A 22,988-nucleotide genomic window follows, 5' to 3' on the forward strand; every position below is an offset into this window, starting at 1 on the left:
ATCCCCTTTTAATTACAGCTTTCTATTGTAGAAATAAATTTCAGCGCTTACTTTCCCTGCACCGGAGGGGGTCCCAGGGGGCGGAATTACTACCGTAGTTGCATTATGCTCTTTGCCCTATCATCAGAGCTAAATTTCCAGTTTCAGCTATTATTGTTATTATTAACATTTATATATAAAGCGCCAATGGTCAGTGAACCCAAAATAACAGTTGCAGGTTCCAAATAAAAACTTTACAAAATAAATAATGAAAACCAACTATAATATTACTTAGAATAGATCCATCTACAACACACTAAAAGGTAATACATTTTTTTAAGAATCTCAGAAGGAACTGCTCCATGCTTAATTATGTGTAAACAAAATAAATCAATCATATAGCCAGTTGGAATACTTTATTTGTCATAAAAAATAAAGGCAATGATGAATTAATTCATGCTAATCTGACCTGGGATCATTTTACAGACAAACCAAACAAAAAATTAAAACACTCTTTCCTTTCAGGAGAAGCAGGGAGTTATACCAGACCCCCGGAAACTTTTAAATTGGCTATAACACAGGCCAAGCTGTAACGTGTGACCAGCCCACAGTCAAAAAGTACAGATACCATACAAACAGTGGCATTGCCTCTTTTGTATGTTCTGTTTGTTTGGGCTGATTCCCCAAACAATTGGAAAAGCAAAAAGTGAAGATTTAGCTGCAGAGTTGCAGCTTCAGTTTATTCTGGGCAGCAGACAGACAATTTCTGTTAGTACTGATAATTTTGCGATCCACAAGGTTTGCAGGATTATGTGTCTATATGGCCCTCTGACTGGGCAAACATGTCCAGATCTTGTATGTATGGCCAGCTTTGGTCTATGCCTATATGTCCCCAGATGGAATAGTGAATTCATGAACAAAAAAGCACCAATTAACAAAGTAATAAATACTGATAATCCAAGGGCAAGTGCTCTTCCCCAGATATAAGGCAGTCTTTTCTGAGATACATATGACATAACATTATCTATACATGTGCGTTTTTCTCTAATTAACCTTGTGACAACATGCACAGGCTGCTATTTGGTCCTATAAATTCTGCTCAAGAGTACTAATGATCAGTTTCCAGTTTTAAACACACTAAAGGGGAAGTATACCCCCTTTTCAACATCAATTCAACAAATAGAGCTTGTGGTGAAAATGCTTTTTGCCTACTGATGCAAAATATGAAATTGAAAGTAAAGTCACATTCCGTGGGTTCATTTGAGCACACTAAACAAATCAGCAGCCCACTGAGCTTTGTTAAGGCATATTGCATTCCACCTCTGTGTGGCTCTTACATGCACCTGTGTTAGAGCAGCCCAGGAATGACGATCATGAGTAAAAGCCCTTAAGGTGGCCATACACGTACCAATAACGATCTGTCCTGCGATCATTGGATCGTTCATTCCCTAATTAATGTTCAGGGCTGAATCTAGATATAGAGGTAGAAACAATAGGGATTCTACCTCCACCTGACAATTTAGCTCTAAACGCACGGTTTGCTCGTACGCCATTGAAAATCTTTTGACCTGCCTGATCGACAACACGAACGGTATCCGAAGCTTTTGCGATAATGCTTGTCTCGCCGTTCTGCCATACACACAGCGAATATCTACTAACGGTGCGTGTATGGCCAGCTTTAGACTCTGAGATAAAGAGCAACTAGAGGGCTTCTAAGTGCGCTGCTGATTTCTTCTGCTCATAAGAACCTGAAGTAGATTGTGACTTTAATTTCAAATTCAGATTTTGTAGTTTATGGCAATTATTAAAAAAAAATACATTAAAATAATAGGCAAAAGGTTTGTTCGGCAAAAGCCTGATTTTCAACTAATGTTGAAAAAAGTTGTTAAACTGCCCTTTAATTGCCATAGTGTAAACCCTGTCATCTTCAGCAAGAGTTGGTGAGAGAGAAACACTCTTCTTTTTTGGAAACAGTTAAAAATGAAAACTTTTTCAAATGAAAAAAAAAATGAAAATGACCCCCTCAGTAACTAATGCACACTCACTAAGGCAATATGGTAACCAGAAAGAATAACATTAAAATGAAGGGGGGGTTGGGATGATATGTGTTCAAGAGGAACTGTAATTCATATAAACAAGGACCCAAACTGTAGTGGATGGATTATTTCTTTCAAGCTATTATGGTTTAGAGTTTTAAGAAATAGAAATAGATTGTTTCCTAATGTGCCAATATTCTGTTTGGCAATTCTACACTGCAAATCGCTGCATAGATATTGGCATTAATCGGACAGGTTTGTTATCCAGTGCATAGTATATCAGCAAATAAGCACTATCACCATCTCTTCAATTGCTGTTATGTTCATCAGGCTGTTGACCTATAATTAGGGGCAAAAGCACCCGAAACACGTCAGACATTTAAAGCTGTGACTTTTAATAAAGTTCCTGGCTTTTAACCAAAGTCCGGGGCTGTGGTATTGGCCGAATAAACTGAACAAAAAAAGGTGGCCCTGTACTATATGATGTCAGCCAGTGTATCGGCCACCTTTAGACCTGGTGAAACCACCTCAAAGCATTATTGTGTTTTTTGTAGTGGGGGGGGTTGAGTTGGGTTTAAGGAATGTCCAAATAAATAGTTAAACATAAAGACTGTATGAAAAAGTGATAAAGACTATTTGTTAAAGTTTTTTTCTATTAATGTCGACTAAAGATTTTTTAAATACTGACAGTTCCCCTTTAAGATGAGCAGCAGACCAGGAAAACATGACTTGGATCAAACAAGCTCAGCAAGGAACTCCCTGCTCTAAATCATATGTTCCTGGTGCAGAGCAGTTGAACTCCTATTTTCAGAGTAAGGGGACTACTGCACAAAACGGGTAGGCATGTCTATCCCATCTACTGAAAAACATCCTGCAGTGCAAATAATACAGGAAGGCAGAGCAGGGTGAGGCAGATAGAAGCACCCATGGAAGGCAAAAATGTTGTTTTTTGGAGGCAGGGAAAATGTGGGGAATACACCACATTATACATAGTTGGAACATATTCTGGCAGCACTTCTCAGAGAGCTAGAGGAGTGGATGCATTATAACCAACAGGAGGCCACTTCATGGCTTATTTAGCTATTCCACTCATTTTTAATATGCAGATTCCACTCCCAGGAAAGGTGCTTGGATTTATCATCATCGGTGAAGAGACACTTTATGCTGTAACACCCTCTGGCCAACATGCCCTTAGGAGCCTCTTCTATTGGAGTGAGAAACTCATATTCATCCACACGGGGCCCATAGCTACCAACCATGTAAGATGTCTGGTCCACTGCATTGCAAAAGAAAGGAAGGTTAAGACAAAAACTTTTGGCTCTATGCTTCTGTCTGTTGAAAATCCTCACACTCAGTTTTTTTTTTTTCAAAACAACTCAGGTGCTGATCAGCTACCAGCAAAGGCCACTTTCACTCTTTATAGAGTTCAGTTGTGTAGCACAGGTTTCTGATCAGCAGACACAGATCCAAGGGAGTGGTTTTTGCAAATTTATACTGAGGACAAAAAGAACAGTTACCAAAGCTCTTCCTGCTTTTTATGCATAAATGCTGAAGCAGTATGCTGGCTACTTTGTTTTGAAAGAAGCAGCAAGTTTTTATAGTTTTTTGCTCTTTCTTCCATAAATGGTCTATTACAAATATAATAATCTAGTACAATATGGAGTGGGTATAAGCTTACCATAAGTTCATGATAGCTTCAGGTGTACATGCCCCAGATTTTCAGCAAGTTAAGCAGTACTCGACCAGTATAAAAGACAGACTGGCACTGGTCCAGGCCAAATAGATACAAGACTGGAAGCAGTTATTAACTTTAAAAAAAAACTTCATTTTATTTTTACATCTTTAGGCAATCACGCTAGTAGACTAAGGGTACTAGTGTGATTGTTTAAATATGTAAAAATAAAATAACACAAAAAAAGTGAGTAACTGCTTTCAGTCTTTTACCTATTCAGTCTGCACCACTGCCAGCCTATTTCTTATAGTGGTTAATTAGTAAGTTGGTTGAACATAAGCACAAAGACAATGTTTACACCTTTCAAACTATTTGTCTCACACATATTTATATTAAAACTATTTGCGTTCCACATATTCATATTAATCCAGTGTTTAACAGAAAGCTTAAGGTAAAAGCAAACAAAGCAGAATTCCACAGATCTGACTTACATCTTACACCTTTCCTGTATGTCTGCTGCTGGTATTTTAGTCCTGATACGATCTCCTTGTTTACCTTTTAGGGGAAAACAGAACACAATTGGTATTCTGCTTTTCATCATATTCAGTATTTTAACAGCCACAGACACGCAACTCATGTATTATCAAGCACGCCACAAAAAAACCTCACCTTGAAGCTGATTTTAATTCTGTACTCAACACCTTCCTTTAGGGTGAATGATTGTTTTTTAAATTTCTCCAAGTCACCTGAAAAAAAAGATAGAAGTTGTAGTTCAAGCACTCTATTTATATTAAGTTTGACTACACAACTTTCTTTTTTCAAAAAGGTCAGCTGTTTGTCAATATAAAGGAAAACTATTGCCCCAAACAATGTAGGTCTCTATAAAAATCTATTGCATAAACAAGCTCGTATGTAAAACCCTGCTTCATCTAAATAAACCATTTTCACAAAAATATACTTTTTTAGCAGTATGTGCAACTGGGTAATCCTAAACAGAAAAGTGCCATTTTAGGAATTAAGGGCCGCCTGCTGGGATCATACGATTCAAAGTACTGAATCCAATAAATCAGAGCAGGGAAATTGTATATTTGCAAATCACTTAACAAGACACAAACACCTGCTTAGCTGATATAAAATACAATTAGGTATGTAGAAGAATATGCACAAAATATGAGCTGAACATTACCTGTCAGGTCCAGTTCCAGAGGAAGAGGGGCACAATCACACAACAGTGTCAGTTTGGTTACCACCACATTAGGAGCACCAGGATCTTAAAGAAAGAAAATGATATTTGCAGCAATCTTCTAACTCAGCTGAAATACATGCATCTTAACTTTATGGCTAGAACTGCTAGCTTTGTGTTGGGGGTGGTTATAGTAACATGGGCCTTTAAACCCAATACAAAACTCTTGAACTGGAAAAGGAAAACAACAGGCAAATAATTGAGCGTATAGCCTGAAACCCATGAAGAGTTACATTTGTATAGTCCTGACAATGGCCACCAGCTGTAGCCTCTATGACTAAAATGTTGTCTGTGATTAGCATTTCTGCACACATGAACATAAGGGTAGTTGAATAACGGCAAAAGCTGTGAACACCCACTTGTAGCTCTTGTAAATTCTTGAGCGGAGGGGACATTTCTTCCTGACTTCTAAACGTCAAATCAAAAAATATACCTAGACAAACAAGCAACCCATTACATATTGGGGGGTGGCAGGGGAGCCTGATAAATGCAACCCTATTATTAAACTTACCAGTGCTTGCAGGCACAGGTCCTAGTAAGGCCTCTTTGTACTTCCGCAAACTTTCATCATCTTCGTCGAGCTCCTGAATTTCTTTAATACTTTTCTGGGCTGGCGGTTTGTAGTCAACAGAATGCTCCTCATCTTGATTCTCAGCAGCAATTTGGTGCAGTTGTTCTGAGGTTGGCTCGTGCTCTGCCATCTTTTTATATGGCCACCCTAAAACAGGCAAGAGTGCACGTCTTTAGAAAGCGAGACCTCATACACAGGCACGCAGGAAGCAGAACTCAAGTGCCTACTCGCAATCCGTTTTTATGTTCTCTTCTTTTTATTTGCTTTCAATGCATTTTGGGAGGAAACGCTCACCAAATCTGATTCACAAGCACCCAAAAGCTGCTCTGATTTAAGAGTCCCTGATTTGTCTCTTTCTGCAGTCAAGGTGTATGAATGAGCCTATTTAAAATTCCACATTTGTAAAGACTTTCCTCTGGTAATTAATCAAGTGATATTTTTGAGAATATTTTTTTATGAATATCACTCTAAGTGGATCCTTCATAGGTAATTTCCCACCAATTAAAAAAATTGCCCTTGACTGCCCAGTACTGACCTTACTGCATGCCACTAACTTTAATGTCCCTGTGTACATGGAGTCAGTTTTAGCCAGGAACACTAAAATGTGCACTTTCTAACTGAAATTTGCCCCATATTTACAGAGATGGGTAGTTGCCATTACCGTATGGTTTAGCCCAACTGTATCTTGAACAGTAGCCCCAGTGGCTATTTATTTATAAAAGCCACATTGTTCACACCTCAGACGGACTGTAGGAACAGTGCCAGCATTGTGTCACTGTATGTGTTGCCTTCTCTATGCTGCCTGTGTGTGCCATACTCTACCTCCCCTATGCTGCATATGTGTGCCATACTCTGCCTGCCCTATGCTGCCTGTGCGTGTCATACTCTACCTCCCCTATGCTACTTGTGTGTGCCATACTCTATCTCCCCTATGCTGCATGTGTGTGCTAACCTCTGCCGGCACTATGCTGCCTGTGGAAGATGAACCTGGCAGGGGTTTGTTCTGGGAGTTCGTTAGCATTTGGAAATAGTTATTATATGCCTGTGCTCTGCCTGCCCTATGCTGCCTGTGTGTGCCATACTCTGCCTGCCCTATGCTGCCTATGCTTGCCCTACCCTGCCTATCCTTTGCTTCATGTATGTTCCATACTCTGCCTGCCCTATGCTTCCTGTGTGTGCCATATTCTGCCTCCCCTATGCTGCCTGTGTGTGCCATACTCTGCCTGCCCTATGCTTCCTGTGTGTGCCATATTCTACCTCCCCTATGCTGCATGTGTGTGCCATACTCTGCCTGCCCTATGCTGCCTGTGTGTGCCATACTCTGTCTGCGTGTATCATACTCTACCTCCCCTATGCTGCCTGTGTCCCATACTCTACCTCCCCTATGCTGCATGTGTGTGCCATACTCTGCCTGCCCTATGCTGCCTTTGTGTGACATACTCTGCCTGTCCTATGCTGCCTGTGTGTGCCATACTCTGTCTGCGTGTATCATACTCTACCTCCCCTATGCTGCCTGTGTCCCATACTCTACCTCCCCTATGCTGCATGTGTGTGCCATACTCTGCCTGCCCTATGCTGCCTTTGTGTGACATACTCTGCCTGTACTATGCTGCCTGTGTGTGCCATACTCTGCCTGCCCTATGCTGCCTATGCTTGCCCTACCCTGCCTATCCTTTGCTTCATGTGTGTTCCATATTCTGCCTCCCCTATGCTGCCTGTGTGTGCCATACTCTGCCTGCCCTATGCTTCCTGTGTGTGCCATATTCTACCTCCCCTATGCTGCATGTGTGTGCCATACTCTGCCTGCCCTATGCTGCCTGTGTGTGCCATACTGTCTGCGTGTATCATACTCTACCTCCCCTATGCTGCCTGTGTGTCCCATACTCTACCTCCCCTATGCTGCATGTGTGTGCCATACTCTGCCTGCCCTATGCTGCCTTTGTGTGACATACTCTGCCTGTCCTATGCTGCCTGTGTGTGCCATACTCTGTCTGCGTGTATCATACTCTACCTCCCCTATGCTGCCTGTGTCCCATACTCTACCTCCCCTATGCTGCATGTGTGTGCCATACTCTGCCTGCCCTATGCTGCCTTTGTGTGACATACTCTGCCTGTACTATGCTGCCTGTGTGTGCCATACTCTGCCTGCCCTATGCTGCCTATGCTTGCCCTACCCTGCCTATCCTTTGCTTCATGTGTGTTCCATACTCTGCCTCCCCTATGCTGCCTGTGTGTGCCATACTCTGCCTGCCCTATGCTTCCTGTGTGTGCCATATTCTACCTCCCCTATGCTGCATGTGTGTGCCATACTCTGCCTGCCCTATGCTGCCTGTGTGTGCCATACTGTCTGCGTGTATCATACTCTACCTCCCCTATGCTGCCTGTGTGTCCCATACTCTACCTCCCCTATGCTGCATGTGTGTGCCATACTCTGCCTGCCCTATGCTGCGTGTATGTGCCATACTCTGCCTGCCCTATGCTGCGTGTATGTGCCATACTCTGCCTGCCCTATGCTGCGTGTGTGTGCCAATACTCAGCCTGCCCTATGCTCCATGTGTGCACCATACTCTGCCTGCCCTATGCTGCCTGTGTGCCGTACTCTACCTCCCCTATGCTACCTGTGTGTGCGCCATACTCTACCTCCGCTATGCTACCTGTGTGTTCTACTTTACCTGATCTATGCTGTATGTGTGTTCAATACTCTACCTCCCCTATGATGCCTGTGTGTGCCAACCTCTGCCGGCACTATGCTGCCTGTGGAAGATGAACCTGGAAGGGGTTTGTTCTGGGAGTTTGTTAGCATTTGGAAATAGTTATTATATGTCTGTGCTCTGCCTGCTCTATGCTGCCTGTATGTGCCATACTCTGCCTGCCCTATGCTGCCTATGTGTGCCATGCTATGCTTGCCCTACCCTGCCTATTCTTTGCTTCATGTGTGCCATACTCTGCCTGCCCTATGCTGCCTGTGTGTGCCATAATCAGCCTGCCCTATGCTTCCTGTGTGTGCCATATTCTGCCTCCCCTATGCTGCCTGTGTGTGCCATACTCTGCCTGCCCTATGCTTCCTGTGTGTGCCATATTCTGCCTCCCCTATGCTGCCTGTGTGTGCCATACTCTGCCTGCGTGTGCCATACTCTGCCTGCCCTATGCTTCCTGTGTGTGCCATATTCTGCCTCCCCTATGCTGCCTGTGTGTGCCATACTCTGCCTGCCCTATGCTTCCTGTGTGTGCCATATTCTGCCTCCCCTATGCTGCCTGTGTGTGCCATACTCTGCCTGCCCTATGCTTCCTGTGTGTGCCATACTCTGCCTGCCCTGCCTATGTGTGAGGTTTTAAAAAGGGGAGTGGCCAAAACTTGTTTCCATTATCGCCCCTCCACCATGTAGGCCAGAAAAATTCCAGCCCTCGGTACCACAGAAGTTAACCAACACTACTCTCCAGTATTTGTATCCCAACCTTTTTGTTCATGCTCCTCTTTGAGGTCCAAAATGAGATCTGGCAGCCCTTAGCTTATAACAATGTTTACAAATATTGCTGCAACAGGTGTTCAGTCATCGTTCTGATAAACGCTAACATCACAATTAACTATTCTTAGTTCTGATAAAAGATAACAACATAAAAAGGTATTCATCCCAAATCTCATCCCACAGCTTTATTGTTTCAATTCGGCTTCTCCCCTGGAGCTGCTCCTTTGAGTGCATTGGATCATTCCTGCTGAATGCTAGGGAGGTACCAATAAGAGAAGTATAGGGGGAGCAGCCTCAGGAACAGCGTCAGCATGCAGTTATTGAACAGAGCCATTATTCTCCAGCTAAAAAGGGCAACTGATTTTATAACATTTTGCACATAAAGGAATACTGCTACATACAGCAATCAATGGCACACTATTAAACTACTATATGTTTTATATCCTGCCTTAGTTCTTCCACAGGGATCCCCCATAACAACATAATTGGCATGGAGATAATAGCAGAGGGTGCATGCAAAGCTACAAGCTTATGGGGGGAATGAATAAATACTTATATATAAGGGGCACACAGCTGCCTTGCTTAGGATCCCGATAAATGTCCAGAAACCTCTAAGCCTCCTACTACAACTCCCATAACCACCCTCCCGTCATTAAATGGCAAAGAATAGTCCGTCGCTGATGGGGAACTAGTTATACCCGTGTTGGTGCCAAGACTGATATACTGGGCGAGTCTGCATGTTTAACATGGGCGTAGGCTAAAGGAAATTGGAAGCAAGTATCTCACCGGTGCCAGTACGATTCCCCGCGTATTCCCCTCAGGTATGGCGGAGACAGGCCGGACCAGTCCCACAGAGCACACCGCGTTTCCGGCCGGCGTGTGACGTACTGCTCCCACACATTCCCGTCACAGGCGGGGAAACAACTTGTCCCCAAATAATATATGAGTGGAATTTTAGAGAGTGGCGACATAGCACTTGCTGGTCTCCTTTAAAATCATACAGAGTCCAAAAACGCGATTCCTGAAGTATTCTAATGAGGAATCAAATGTTAAGTGGAGTTTTCCATATTAATATGTAGAATTCTTATCCGAATCAGTAGGTTTATGCGAATAGTGAGATTAAAGCAAGGTATAACTCCTAACAGTGCCTTAGTGTAACAGTATGACTGGATCAAGTGCGGAAATCTAGGTTCCACCAACTTGTGATCTCGGCTATTTAAATAGTATAGGTTAATGCTATTATGGCCATACTTAGTTATAGCTGAACTGTAAACTAAATTGTCTGCCAAGAACATTTGTTCTTTAAACATTTTATACAGAAGCCGGTTAGTACCCCCTCTCTGTAGTTACGCAGTCCCTTTGAATTTATGTATTTTTCTTCTTGTTCTGTGTTAAAGGGGGCACTTAAATATATATTTAATTTCTAAACAATCTGTATGCGTTTTCATTTTGGAGCCTGTACTTATACACGCACCATATACTTTGCTTAAAGCTAGGCATTAAACTGTTCAGTAGGCATTGGCATTCATATTTATGGTGTTTTATGTTGGTACCCAAAGATATGTGAGGGATAAGATGATGCATATTCGAATACAGGTATGGAATCCCTTATCCGGAAACCCGTTATCCAGAAAGTTCCGAATTACAGAAAGGCCATTTCCCATAGACTCCATTATAAGCAAATAATTCTAATTTTTAAAAATAATTTCCTTTTTCTCTGTAATAATAGAACAGTACCTGTACTTGATCCCAACTATGAGATATTTAATCCTTATTGGGTTTATTCAATATTTGAATTTTTTTTAGAAGACTTAACGTTATGGAGATCCAGATTCCAGAAAAAAACCCTGGTCCCGAGCATTCTGGGTAACAGGGAAAGATTTGCTGTTTTGGGTACAAGAACCATTTGGGATATCAGAGAATATGTACAGGTATCGGACCCCTTATCCAGAAAGTTCTGAATTACAGAAATGTCATCTTCCATAGACTCCATTTTAATCAAATAATTCACATTTTTAAAAATTATTTCCTTTTCTCTGTAAAAATAAAACAGTACCTAGTACGTGATCCCTACTAAAATAAAATTTATCCTTATTGGAGCCAAAACTATCCTATTGGGTTTAATTACTGTTTAAATAGTTTTTTTCAGAAGACTTAAGGTAGGAGATCTGAATTACGGAAAGACACCTTATCCGGAAAACCCCAGGTCCTGAGCATTCTGGATAACAGGTCCCATACCTGTACTATAAAAAAAAATATGGTTTTCTGGGGTTAACCAGTTTTTTATGGCTTAACACCACATAAAAAGCATTAAATGTTAATTAATTTTGCAGCAGTTGAATTATTGAAGTATTTTCATTTTGGGCCCCTACATGCCACCTATGCACATTGGGAGATAAAAAGCTGCAATTTGTAAACTTTGAGTTAATTTTCTGAAATATCATCAAAACTACTAAAATGTGTTCTTTATAAAACTATATTTTTTCTCGGGGTACATTTTTCATTACTCTTTCATTAGTGGAATTGTTGGCCTTGCTATTTAAGGTGTGCAGAGTGGTGCTTTGGAAATGTGTTAGTGTAGTACCTGTACTTTGGAGTTTTTGTCCTATACAAATGGGAAATGATTTAGGAGAGCTTTTGGCAGACATTTCCAAATCAGTTATATTTTTGTACTTATATAGGCATTTATAGGCAGCCTATAACTTGTTACAAAACAAAAACCTCCAGCATATTTTTTAAGCTTAGATTGTCTTGGAAAAACTCCTCCCTTGGAAATATCTGTATAGTCAAAGAGAACAAGATATTCAGAAATTGCCTGGCAGTTATATAACTGCAACAAAATATTGCAAGATGTTGGATGTTTACAGAACATACAGGGGGATAGCCCGATTTATCTACAAGGAAACAGCCCAAGGTCCTAACAAACAATGCTTGTTGGTGCTTTTTTTTTTTTTTTTATAGCAGACTTTTAACATGAGTATTCACTCTGTAGCGCACACCATCTGAGAAAGGATATTGAATACCTCACACTGAGGCAATATAACACATATTAAAGAGGTAACAACAACTGTAGCCTTAAAGTGGGCCTGTCACCCAGACATAAAAAGCGGTATAATAAAAGTCCTTTTCAAATTAAACATGTAACCCAAAGTCATTTTTATATTAACACATCCATACCCATTATAAAGGCATTTAAAAATCCCAGCTGTCAATCATATATTGCCTGCCCCGCCTCTATGCCTTAGGCAGACAGTAACTTTAGCTTTCCATTCAGCACTTCCTAGATGTCACTGCACATCTCACTTTCCCCCTCCCTCCTCAGCATCTAATTATGTAGCCAGTGTATGGGCCTGGGCATCTGGTCCCCCATTCTGGCACATACACAAGATTTTGGCATGATACAAAGTTTGCCTTCATAACAGTTTCCACAAAATGGCAGCTGCCTGCTTGCTTTGATAAATACCGTATATACTCGAGTATAAGCCGATCCGAATATAAGCCGAGGTACCTAATTTTACCTAAGAAAACTGGAAAAACGTATTGACTCGAGTATAAGCCTAGGGTGGGAAATGCAGCAGCTACTGCTAAGTTTCAATAGTCAAAATAAATACCAATAAAATTACATTAAATGAGGCATCAGTGGGGTATATGTTTTTAAATATTTATTTAAAAGAAATACAGTAAACTAGCTCAATCAGCAACCAAGCTAAAACACAAACAGTTAAAATTCTTCAATAGTTTATATAGAATATAAAGTGCAATGTCTAGTGCAGAATGGGACAGGTGAGGACGGTAGATGAAGATAAATTTGGGAGCAGGCCAGGGCACTGGAGGGTCTGGTTGCAGGTGGCCTAATTTTCACACAAAGGACAGAGGGTGCTAGTTTGGAGGGAACCATGGCACCCGACTCGAGTATAAGCCGAGGGTGACTTTTTCAGCACATTTTGGGTGCTGAAAAACTAGGCTTATACTCGAGTATATACAGTAATATAAATCTTGGAAGGAAACAAGATTTTTATTATTTATATAGCGTAAATAACTTTTATTTTGCTTAACTAACAATATAGAAAATAATTTGGAGTTATGTCTTGGGGTGACAGCTCCCCTTTAAAGAGCAATAATTGTTTGCCTGCAGGGGTCAGTGACCCCCCTATGAAATCTGGAAAGAGGTGGAATTGGAAAGCAAATAATTCAAAAACATAAGTTAACAAATGCATGGGAAAGATTCCATGAAACACATGCAGAATGTATATAATGGGCAAATGTAACATTACGAAATCCTTAATTCTGTATAAATGGAAATGTACAACTAACCTTTCCCTTCTGTATTTGTCTATAAAATGAAAAACCTCCAATAAAAACGATTGAAACAAGAACTATAAAACATGAGGACCAATTGAAAAGTTGCACACCCCTGGTGTGCGCTACACAATTAGCTCGCATTTAAGTAGGTTGTACTAAGAAAAAAGATTGAACTTGATGGACGGGTTTTTTTTAATTTGACCACAGCTCCTATGATATATGTCATATCAGGTCAGTACATGAGTGGCTTGGTGAGTATCTAGAATTAAGTCCAGTGGGGCTGAGTTGTACATAATATGTGGAAATCCCTAGCGCATTCTTTTGTTCAATACAGTTTTCCATATCTTTTCCATTTTATTATTTTTACTACACTATTCATAATCTTTTCCTTTTCCTTTAATGTTTGTTTCTCTTAAACACTATTTTTCATAAAGGAATACTGTCATGGGAAAATATGTTTTTTTCAAAATGCATCAGTTAATAGAAGCTTCTCAGCAGAATCCTGCATTGAAATGTTTTTCAAAAACACAGATTTTTTTTATACAACCCGGATTTCAAAAAAGTTGGGACACTAAACAAATTGTGAATAAAAACTGAACGCAATGCTGTGGAGGTGCCAACTTCTAATATTTTATTCAGAATAGAACATAAATCACGGAACAAAAGTTTAAACTGAGAAAATGTACCATTTTAAGGGAAAAATATGTTGATTCAGAATTTCATGGTGTCAACAAATCCCAAAAAAGTTGGGACAAGGCCATTTTCACCACTGTGTGGCATCTCCCCTTCTTCTTACAACACTCAACAGACGTCTGGGGACCGAGGAGACCAGTTTCTCAAGTTTAGGAATAGGAATGCTCTCCCATTCTTGTCTAATACAGGCCTCTAACTGTTCAATCGTCTTGGGCCTTCTTTGTCGCACCTTCCTCTTTATGATGTGCCAAATGTTCTCTATAGGTGAAAGATCTGGACTGCAGACTGGCCATTTCAGTACCCGGATCCTTCTCCTACGCAGCCATGATGTTGTGATTGATGCAGAATGTGGTCTGGCATTATCTTGTTGAATAATGCAGGGTCTTCCCTGAAAGAGATGACGTCTGGATGGGAGCATATGTTGTTCTAGAACCTGAATATATTTTTCTGCATTGATGCTGCCTTTACAGACATGCAAGCTGCCCATGCCACACGCACTCATGCAACCCCATACCATCAGAGATGCAGGCTTCTGAACTGAGCGTTGATAACAACTTGGGTTGTCCTTGTCCTCTTTGGTCCGGATGACATGGCGTCCCAGATTTCCAAAAAGAACTTTGAATCGTGACTCGTCTGACCACAGAACAGTCTTCCATTTTGCCACACTCCATTTTAAATGATCCCTGGCCCAGTGAAAACGCCTGAGCTTGTGGATCTTGCTTAGAAATGGCTTCTTCTTTGCACTGTAGAGTTTCAGCTGGCAACGGCGGATGGCACGGTGGATTGTGTTCACTGACAATGGTTTCTGGAAGTATTCCTGAGCCCATTCTGTGATTTCCTTTACAGTAGCATTCCTGTTTGTGGTGCAGTGCCGTTTAAGGGCCCAGAGATCACGGACATCCAGTATGGTTTTTTACGGCCTTGACCCTTACGCACAGAGATTGTTCCAGATTTTCTGAATCTTCGGATGATGTCATGCACAGTTGATGATGATTGATGCAAAATCTTTGCAATTTTTCACTGGGTAACACCTTTCTGATATTGCTCCACTATCTTTCTGCGCAACATTGTGGGAATTGGTGATCCTCTACCCATCTTGGCTTCTGAGAGACACTGCCACTCTGAGAAGCTCTTTTTATACCCAATCATGTTGCCAATTGACCTAATTAGTGTTATTTGGTCTTCCAGCTCTTCGTTATGCTCAAATTTACTTTTTCCAGCCTCTTATTGCTACTTGTCCCAACTTTTTTGGGATTTGTTGACACCATGAAATTCTGAATCAACATTTTTCCCTTAAAATGGTACATTTTCTCAGTTTAAACTTTTGTTCCGTGATTTATGTTCTATTCTGAATAAAATATTAGAAGTTGGCACCTCCACATCATTGCGTTCAGTTTTTATTCACAATTTGTTTAGTGTCCCTACTTTTTTGGAATCCAGTTTGTATTTAAGTTTGAAATTTCACATGGGGCTAGCCATATTCTTCATTTCCCAGGGTGCCACAGCCATGTGACTTGTGCTCTGATAAACTTCACACTTTACTGTTGACCTGCAAGTTGGAGTGATATCACCCTCCCCTCCGCCGCTGATCAGCAGAAACAATGGGAAGGGAGCAAGATAGCAGCTCCCAGTAGGTATCAGAATAGCACGATAGTAAGAAAATCAAGTCCTGCTTGGGACTCCTCCAGTTACATGGGAGTAGGAGAAACTATAGGTTACCTGAAAGCAGTTCTAATGTGTAGCGCTGGCTCCTTCTGAAAGCTCAGACTCAGGCACAATGCACTGAGATGGCACCTACACACCAATATTACAACTAAAAAGAAATACATTGTTGGTTCAAGAGTAAAACCTGAAATGGTAGTGAATTGCTATATAAACAGCATAATTTAGAAATAAAAAAAAAAATTAAAAACAAAATGTACTTTAACCCTTTAAGTGCCAAGGGACGTAGATTCTACGTCCTAGGTACCAAGGGACCAAAGTGCCATGGGACGTAGAATCTACGTCCCATGGCACTGTCGGGTTTACAAGCGCTGCGCTCGCTTTTAAAGCAGCGCAGCGCTTGTAAACCCCTCAGATCCCCCTAGGCAACGAGCAGAGGAACATATACTTACCGATCCGGTCCCCCAGCGCCGGCGATCGGGTCCTCCAGCCAATGACAGCAGTGGGCACGCGTTGATGACGTGTCCACTGCTGTCCCTTTAAATAGCGCCGCCTACTGTCGGCTCCCTCACTCCTGCTGCGCACGTTGGACAAGATGGAGCTCCCCTGCTGCCTTCCTGCTGGATTGATCGCCCCTGATCGCCTCTGATCGCCTGCCTGCCTTGGGTAAGCTGAACTACAACTCTCTACCACTGTTTATTTTGCTTATTTCTATCTCAACTGTCTAAAAATTTTCTTTTTTTTTTTTCAATTTTTTCTTCTATCTTTGTCATTATTACACTTTTGTACACATACACACTTATTTACAACTTTCCCAAGCACACACAGACACTTACACACACACTTACACTTACACTTTTTTTTTTTTTTTTTCTTTCTTTCTTTTCTTTTCTTTCTTTCTTTGCTTTCTTTGGCAGTCTTTTTTTTTTACTAAAACTTTATTTCTGATCTTGCTCTATAATTATCTGATTTATTTGGTTGCATTTTAGTGTTTTTTTGGCATTTTCATAATTGATTTCTGTTTTGAATTATTCTATTGCACTGTAACTTTTTTATTGCTATTGGGTGCTGAATTTGCAGTGACGTTGGTGGATCCAGGGCTCTGACCACCGATTTCATTGCAATTATTGTTCTTCTGTTGGTTTAGGTGGTTTTATTGGATTTTACTGATTTTATGGTGTTTTATCTTTGCATTGTTCTTTGTGTGTTTAGTGCCCCAAAAGGTTGCTTTTGCAGTGACATTGGTGGATCCAGGGCTCTTACCGATTTCATTGCAACTATTGTTCTTTGATTGCTTTTAGTGGTTTTATTCCATTTTAACTTCATTTGATTTCAGTTGTTCTAGAAAGGTCCAGAGGTGCTAAGATTGTTCTGGTAGTTTCTATTGCCAAGGGTTAGGCTGATGCCACACGAGGCGTAGGGCTGATTTTTTCAGCAAGTGGAAAAACGCTTGCCGAAAATTCAGCCCTACGCCTGCTACTTGTGCCTGCACCCGAATGAATGGGATACGCTCGGGTGCAGGCACATGTAGCCGATATACGCATGAAAACGCAAGACTTTGCATTCTCACGCGTTTTCATGCGTATATCGGCTACATGTGCCTGCACCCGAGCGTATCCCATTCATTCGGGTGCAGGCAAAAAAAAAGGGGTGCATAGAGTGCAGCCCCAATACTATGCATTTTCAGGTTTGGTGGCCATGTACTTATGCGCAACCAGACATAGGTATCGTTTTATTCAGGGGAACTTGCAGATTGATGGTTAGTAAGTTTTTGGTAGTTGCCATGGAGATTTTGGGGAGAAATCTAGGTTTTTTTATCTGGTTTTTCCTTGATTTCTGACCAAAATCTAGGGTTGTATCTGTTTTTTCCTTGATTTCTGACCAAAGCGCTGACTTCTGCAAGGGACTGCGGCCACAATTTTCCATGTAGAAAGAGAAGAGTGGTGTCTCTGAATAGCTGAAGGTGTGCACTTTTCAGAAATATATAGATTGTGGGGGTTATCTCACAGGTAGGGGGGGTTATCAATGAAAAACTGCAGGTAGTGCACATAGAGCGCAGCCCCCAAAATTTCAACTGAAATTGCCCTTATGCATTGCCCCTGTTTTGGGGCATTTGGTGGCCACGTCTTTATGTGCACCCATACATATGGGGTATCGTTTTATTCAGGGGAACTTGCAAATTGAGGTTTAGTAAGTTTTTGGTAGTTGCCATGGAGATTTTGGGGAGAAATCTAGGTTTTTTATCTGGTTTTTCCTTGATTTCTGACCAAAGCGCTGACTTCTGCAAGGGACTGGGGCCACAATTTTTCATGTAGAAAGAGGAGAGTGGCGTCTCTGAATAGCTGAAGGTGTGCACTTTTCAGAAATATATAGTTTGCGGGGGTTATTTCACAGGTATGGGGGTGTTTAGACTAAATAACTGCAGATAGAGCACAGCCCCCCCTTATGCATTGCCCCTGTTTGGGGGCATTTGGTGGCCACGTCTTTATGTGCACCCATACATATGGGGTATCGTTTTATTCAGGGGAACTTGCAGATTGAGGTTTAGTAAGTTTTTGGTAGTTGCCATGGAGATTTTGGGGAGAAATCTAGGTTTTTATCTGGTTTTTCCTTGATTTCTGACCAAAATCTAGGGTTGTATCTGGTTTTTCCTTGATTTCTGACCAAAGCGCTGACTTCTGCAAGGGACTGCGGCCACAATTTTCCATGTAGAAAGAGAAGAGTGGTGTCTCTGAATAGCTGAAGGTGTGCACTTTTCGTAAATATATAGATTGTGGGGGTTATCTCACAGGTAGGGGTGGTTAACACTGAAAAACTGCAGGTAGTGCACATAGAGCGCAGCCCCCAAAATTTCAACTGAAATTGCCCTTATGCATTGCCCCTGTTTTGGGGCATTTGGTGGCCACGTCTTTACGTGCACCCATACATATGGGGTATCGTTTTATTCAGGGGAACTTGCAAATTGAGGTTTAGTAAGTTTTTGGTAGTTGCCATGGAGATTTTGGGGAGAAATCTAGGTTTTTTTATCTGTTTTTTCCTTGATTTCTGACCAAAGCGCTGACTTCTGCAAGGGACTGCGGCCACAATTTTTCATGTAGAAAGAGGAGAGTGGCGTCTCTGAATAGCTGAAGGTGTGCACTTTTCAGAAATATATAGTTTGCGGGGGTTATTTCACAGGTATGGGGGTGTTTAGACTAAATAACTGCAGGTAGAGCACATAGACCACAGCCCCCCCTTATGCATTGCCCCTGTTTGGGGGCATTTGGTGGCCACGTCTTTATGTGTACCCATACATATGGGGTATCGTTTTATTCAGGGGAACTTGCAGATTGAGGTTTAGTAAGTTTTTGGTAGTTGCCATGGAGATTTTGGGGAGAAATCTAGGTTTGTATCTGGTTTTTCCTTGATTTCTGACCAAAGCGCTGACTTCTGCAAGGCACTGCGGCCACAATTTTCCATGTAGAAAGAGGACAGTGGCGTCTCTGAATAGCTGAAGGTGTGCACTTTTCAGAAATATATAGATTGTGGGGGTTATCTCACAGGTAGGGGGGGTTATCAATGAAAAACTGCAGGTAGTGCACATAGAGCGCAGCCCCCAAAATTTCAACTGAAATTGCCCTTATGCATTGCCCCTGTTTTGGGGCATTTGGTGGCCACGTCTTTATGTGCACCCATACATATGGGGTATCGTTTTATTCAGGGGAACTTGCAGATTGATGGTTAGTAAGTTTTTGGTAGTTGCCATGGAGATTTTGGGGAGAAATCTAGGTTTGTATCTAGTTTTTCCTTGATTTCTGACCAAAGCGCTAACTTCTGCAAGGGACTGCGGCCACAATTTTCCATGTAGAAAGAGAAGAGTGGTGTCTCTGAATAGCTGAAGGTGTGCACTTTTCGTAAATATATAGATTGTGGGGGTTATCTCACAGGTAGGGGGGGTTAACACTGAAAAACTGCAGGTAGTGCACATAGAGCGCAGCCCCCAAAATTTCAACTGAAATTGCCCTTATGCATTGCCCCTGTTTGGGGGCATTTGGTGGCCACGTCTTTATGTGCACCCATACATATGGGGTATCGTTTTATTCAGGGGAACTTGCAGATTGATGTTTAGTAAGTTTTTGGTAGTTGCCATGGAGATTTTGGGGAGAAATCTAGGTTTTTATCTGGTTTTTCCTTGATTTCTAACCAAAGCGCTGACTTCTGCAAGGGACTGCGGCCACAATTGTCCATGTAGAAAGAGAAGAGTGGTGTCTCTGAATAGCTGAAGGTGTGCACTTTTCAGAAATATATAGATTGTGGGGGTTATCTCACAGGTAGGGGGGGTTATCAATGAAAAACTGCAGGTAGTGCACATAGAGCGCAGCCCCCAAAATTTCAACTGAAATTGCCCTTATGCATTGCCCATGTTTTGGGGCATTTGGTGGCCACGTCTTTATGTGCACCCATACATATGGGGTATCGTTTTATTCAGGGGAACTTGCAGATTGAGGTTTAGTAAGTTTTTGGTAGTTGCCATGGAGATTTTGGGGAGAAATCCTAGGTTTTTATCTGGTTTTTCCTTGATTTCTGACCAAAATCTAGGGTTGTATCTGGTTTTTCCTTGATTTCTGACCAAAGCGCTGACTTCTGCAAGGGACTTTGGCCACAATTTTCCATGTAGAAAGAGAAGAATGGTGTCTCTGAATAGCTGAAGGTGTGCACTTTTCGTAAATATATAGATTGTGGGGGTTATCTCACAGGTAGGGGGGGTTATCACTGAAAAACTGCAGGTAGTGCACATAGAGCGCAGCCTCCAAAATTTCAACTGAAATTGCCCTTATGCATTGCCCCTGTTTTGGGGCATTTGGTGGCCACGTCTTTATGTGCACCCATACATATGGGGTATCGTTTTATTCAGGGGAACTTGCAGATTGATGGTTAGTAAGTTTTTGGTAGTTGCCATGGAGATTTTGGGGAGAAATCTAGGTTTGTATCTAGTTTTTCCTTGATTTCTGACCAAAGCGCTAACTTCTGCAAGGGACTGCGGCCACAATTTTCCATGTAGAAAGAGAAGAGTGGTGTCTCTGAATAGCTGAAGGTGTGCACTTTTCGGAAATATATAGATTGTGGGGGTTATCTCACAGGTAGGGGGGGTTATCAATGAAAAACTGCAGGTAGTGCACATAGAGCGCAGCCCCCAAAATTTCAACTGAAATTGCCCTTATGCATTGCCCCTGTTTTGGGGCATTTGGTGGCCACGTCTTTATGTGCACCCATACATATGGGGTATCGTTTTATTCAGGGGAACTTGCAGATCGATGTTTAGTAAGTTTTTGGTAGTTGCCATGGAGATTTTGGGGAGAAATCTAGGTTTTTTATCTGGTTTTTCCTTGATTTCTGACCAAAGCGCTGACTTCTGCAAGGGACTGCGGCCACAATTTTCCATGTAGAAAGAGAAGAATGGTGTCTCTGAATAGCTGAAGGTGTGCACTTTTCAGAAATATATAGTTTGTGGGGGTTATTTCACAGGTAGGGGGGGTTAACACTGAAAAACTGCAGGAAGTGCACATAGAGCGCAGCCCCCACATTTTTAGCTGTAATTGCCCTTGTGCATTGCCCCTGCTTTGGAGTGTTTGGTGCCCATGTCTTTATGTGCACCCATACATATGGGGCATCATTTTATTCAGGAGGAGTTTGTCTTTCAAATATGCCTTTGTTAGAAAATTTTTATGAGATTTTTTTTTGTCAAATCCACATTTGATCATGCGTCCAAGTTTACGTTTTAGAAAAAAAAAAAAATGTCATAAAAAGTTCCAAATTTCACAATGCACTGACAAAAGGTATTTGGCTTTTGAGTGAAAACTACATTGCACCTAGAAACCTGAAGGTCTGTAGTTTCTAAAGATACCAAACATGAGGGGATATTTTAGATTTACATATAAGTTATGCTGCATTAACTGTTACAAGCGCTTTTCCGCTTTGTTCTGGTGTGATATTGTACTAAGTATTGCTTTAGTTTGGGGGTTACTTCTGGACAGGAACTGTGGGGTACCACCACATATTTGGTATCGTTGGAATTGGGAGTATCAGGGCTTTTACAAACAATAAAAAAAAGTGAGTAAAATTAACTTTTCTATGGAAAAAAACCTCAAAATATACTGAAATTTTTCATAATTTTATTTTTTTTTTACATATTTCACCCAAAATACACATCATATCTCCAGAAAAGTTATAAAATTTGGTATGTATGTCGAAGCCCAATTAGTGACGAAAAAAACGATATGTAATTTCCCTAGTTTCGTGGAGGTTTTCCTACCAAAAAACATTGTTAAAGTGAATGAGTACAAAATGCTTAAAAAACGGCTGGCACTTAAAGGGTTAAAATAACTAAAAACAATGTGAAAATGGCCCTGAAATGACATCAAACAAGCAATACATACCCTAATAAAGTTGATTTAAAATAACTGAGTATAATGAAGCTCAATTAGCACATTTGACCTATAGGTGTCACTCATATACCTCTGTGAAGAAACAATGTGCAATAGACAGTGCTACCAGTAAAGTGTATGGCCATCTTTTGTTCATTTTTCACAGCAGTGCAATAAAACCAACAAAAGCATTGGAGCATTAATAAAGCATCTGCTGCTACCCCTTTTCCTGAAAGGGAGTCCTAACAGGCACTTGTAAAGCCTCATATTAATCAATGGTAAACTCCAAGGGAAGTCTGCTAATGAAGGGAGGTTGCAAACACTAGGTGCTTTAGGTGCTGTTGCAGGAGACCAGATTGGGTGTTTTTCAGTAAAGCCCACCCCTATGTTTACATGGACAGCCAGCCAAGAGAAAAGGAGGAAGATCATCCATGTAAGTACAGGTATATGACCTGTTATCCAGAATGCTCAGGACCAGGTTTTACAGATAAGGGATATTTCTGTTATTTGGATCTCCATTAACTAAATATAATTAAATATTTTATAAACCCAATTGGCTTGTTTTGCTTCCAATAAGGATTAATTATATCTTAGTTGGGATCAAATACAAGGTACTGTTTTATTACAGAGAAAAAAAAATCATTTTTAAAAATTAATTATTTTCTTATAATGAAGTCTATGGGCAATGGCCTTTCTGGATAACAGGTTTGCAGATAAGGGATCCCATACCTGTAGTTGAGAATCCCAGAACTAGCACTGCTCTCTTCAGTTGTTAACTAGTAACAAAAGGAGATGACCCTCTAGCGGTGATTAAATCACACTTTGCTCAATCTAAATGTTTTAACTACTCTTCCTGTAAGCCAGAGCATGGCTGCAGATGAATGAAGGACCTGTTAGGCCAGTGCCACATGGGCAGATTCTCAGCCTGGGGATGAAGGCCAAGAATCTGCCCCTCCACT

General features: G+C 41.2%; 1 protein-coding gene across 1 annotated transcript; it reads right to left on the reverse strand.

The window, feature by feature from the left end:
• Positions 1-380: 380 nt before the first annotated feature.
• On the reverse strand, positions 381-9,814 carry arhgdia (Rho GDP dissociation inhibitor (GDI) alpha). The gene is given in 6 exon segments (NM_001004847.1): positions 381-3,291; positions 4,179-4,242; positions 4,357-4,433; positions 4,874-4,957; positions 5,442-5,648; positions 9,755-9,814. Coding segments are annotated over 5 exon segments (615 nt in total). The 5' UTR covers positions 5,632-5,648; positions 9,755-9,814; the 3' UTR covers positions 381-3,091.
• Between the last annotated feature and the right edge of the window lie 13,174 nt (positions 9,815-22,988).

This window comes from Xenopus tropicalis, chromosome 10 (genome assembly GCF_000004195.4).
Source record: "Xenopus tropicalis strain Nigerian chromosome 10, UCB_Xtro_10.0, whole genome shotgun sequence".
Lineage (NCBI taxonomy): Eukaryota > Metazoa > Chordata > Amphibia > Anura > Pipidae > Xenopus > Xenopus tropicalis.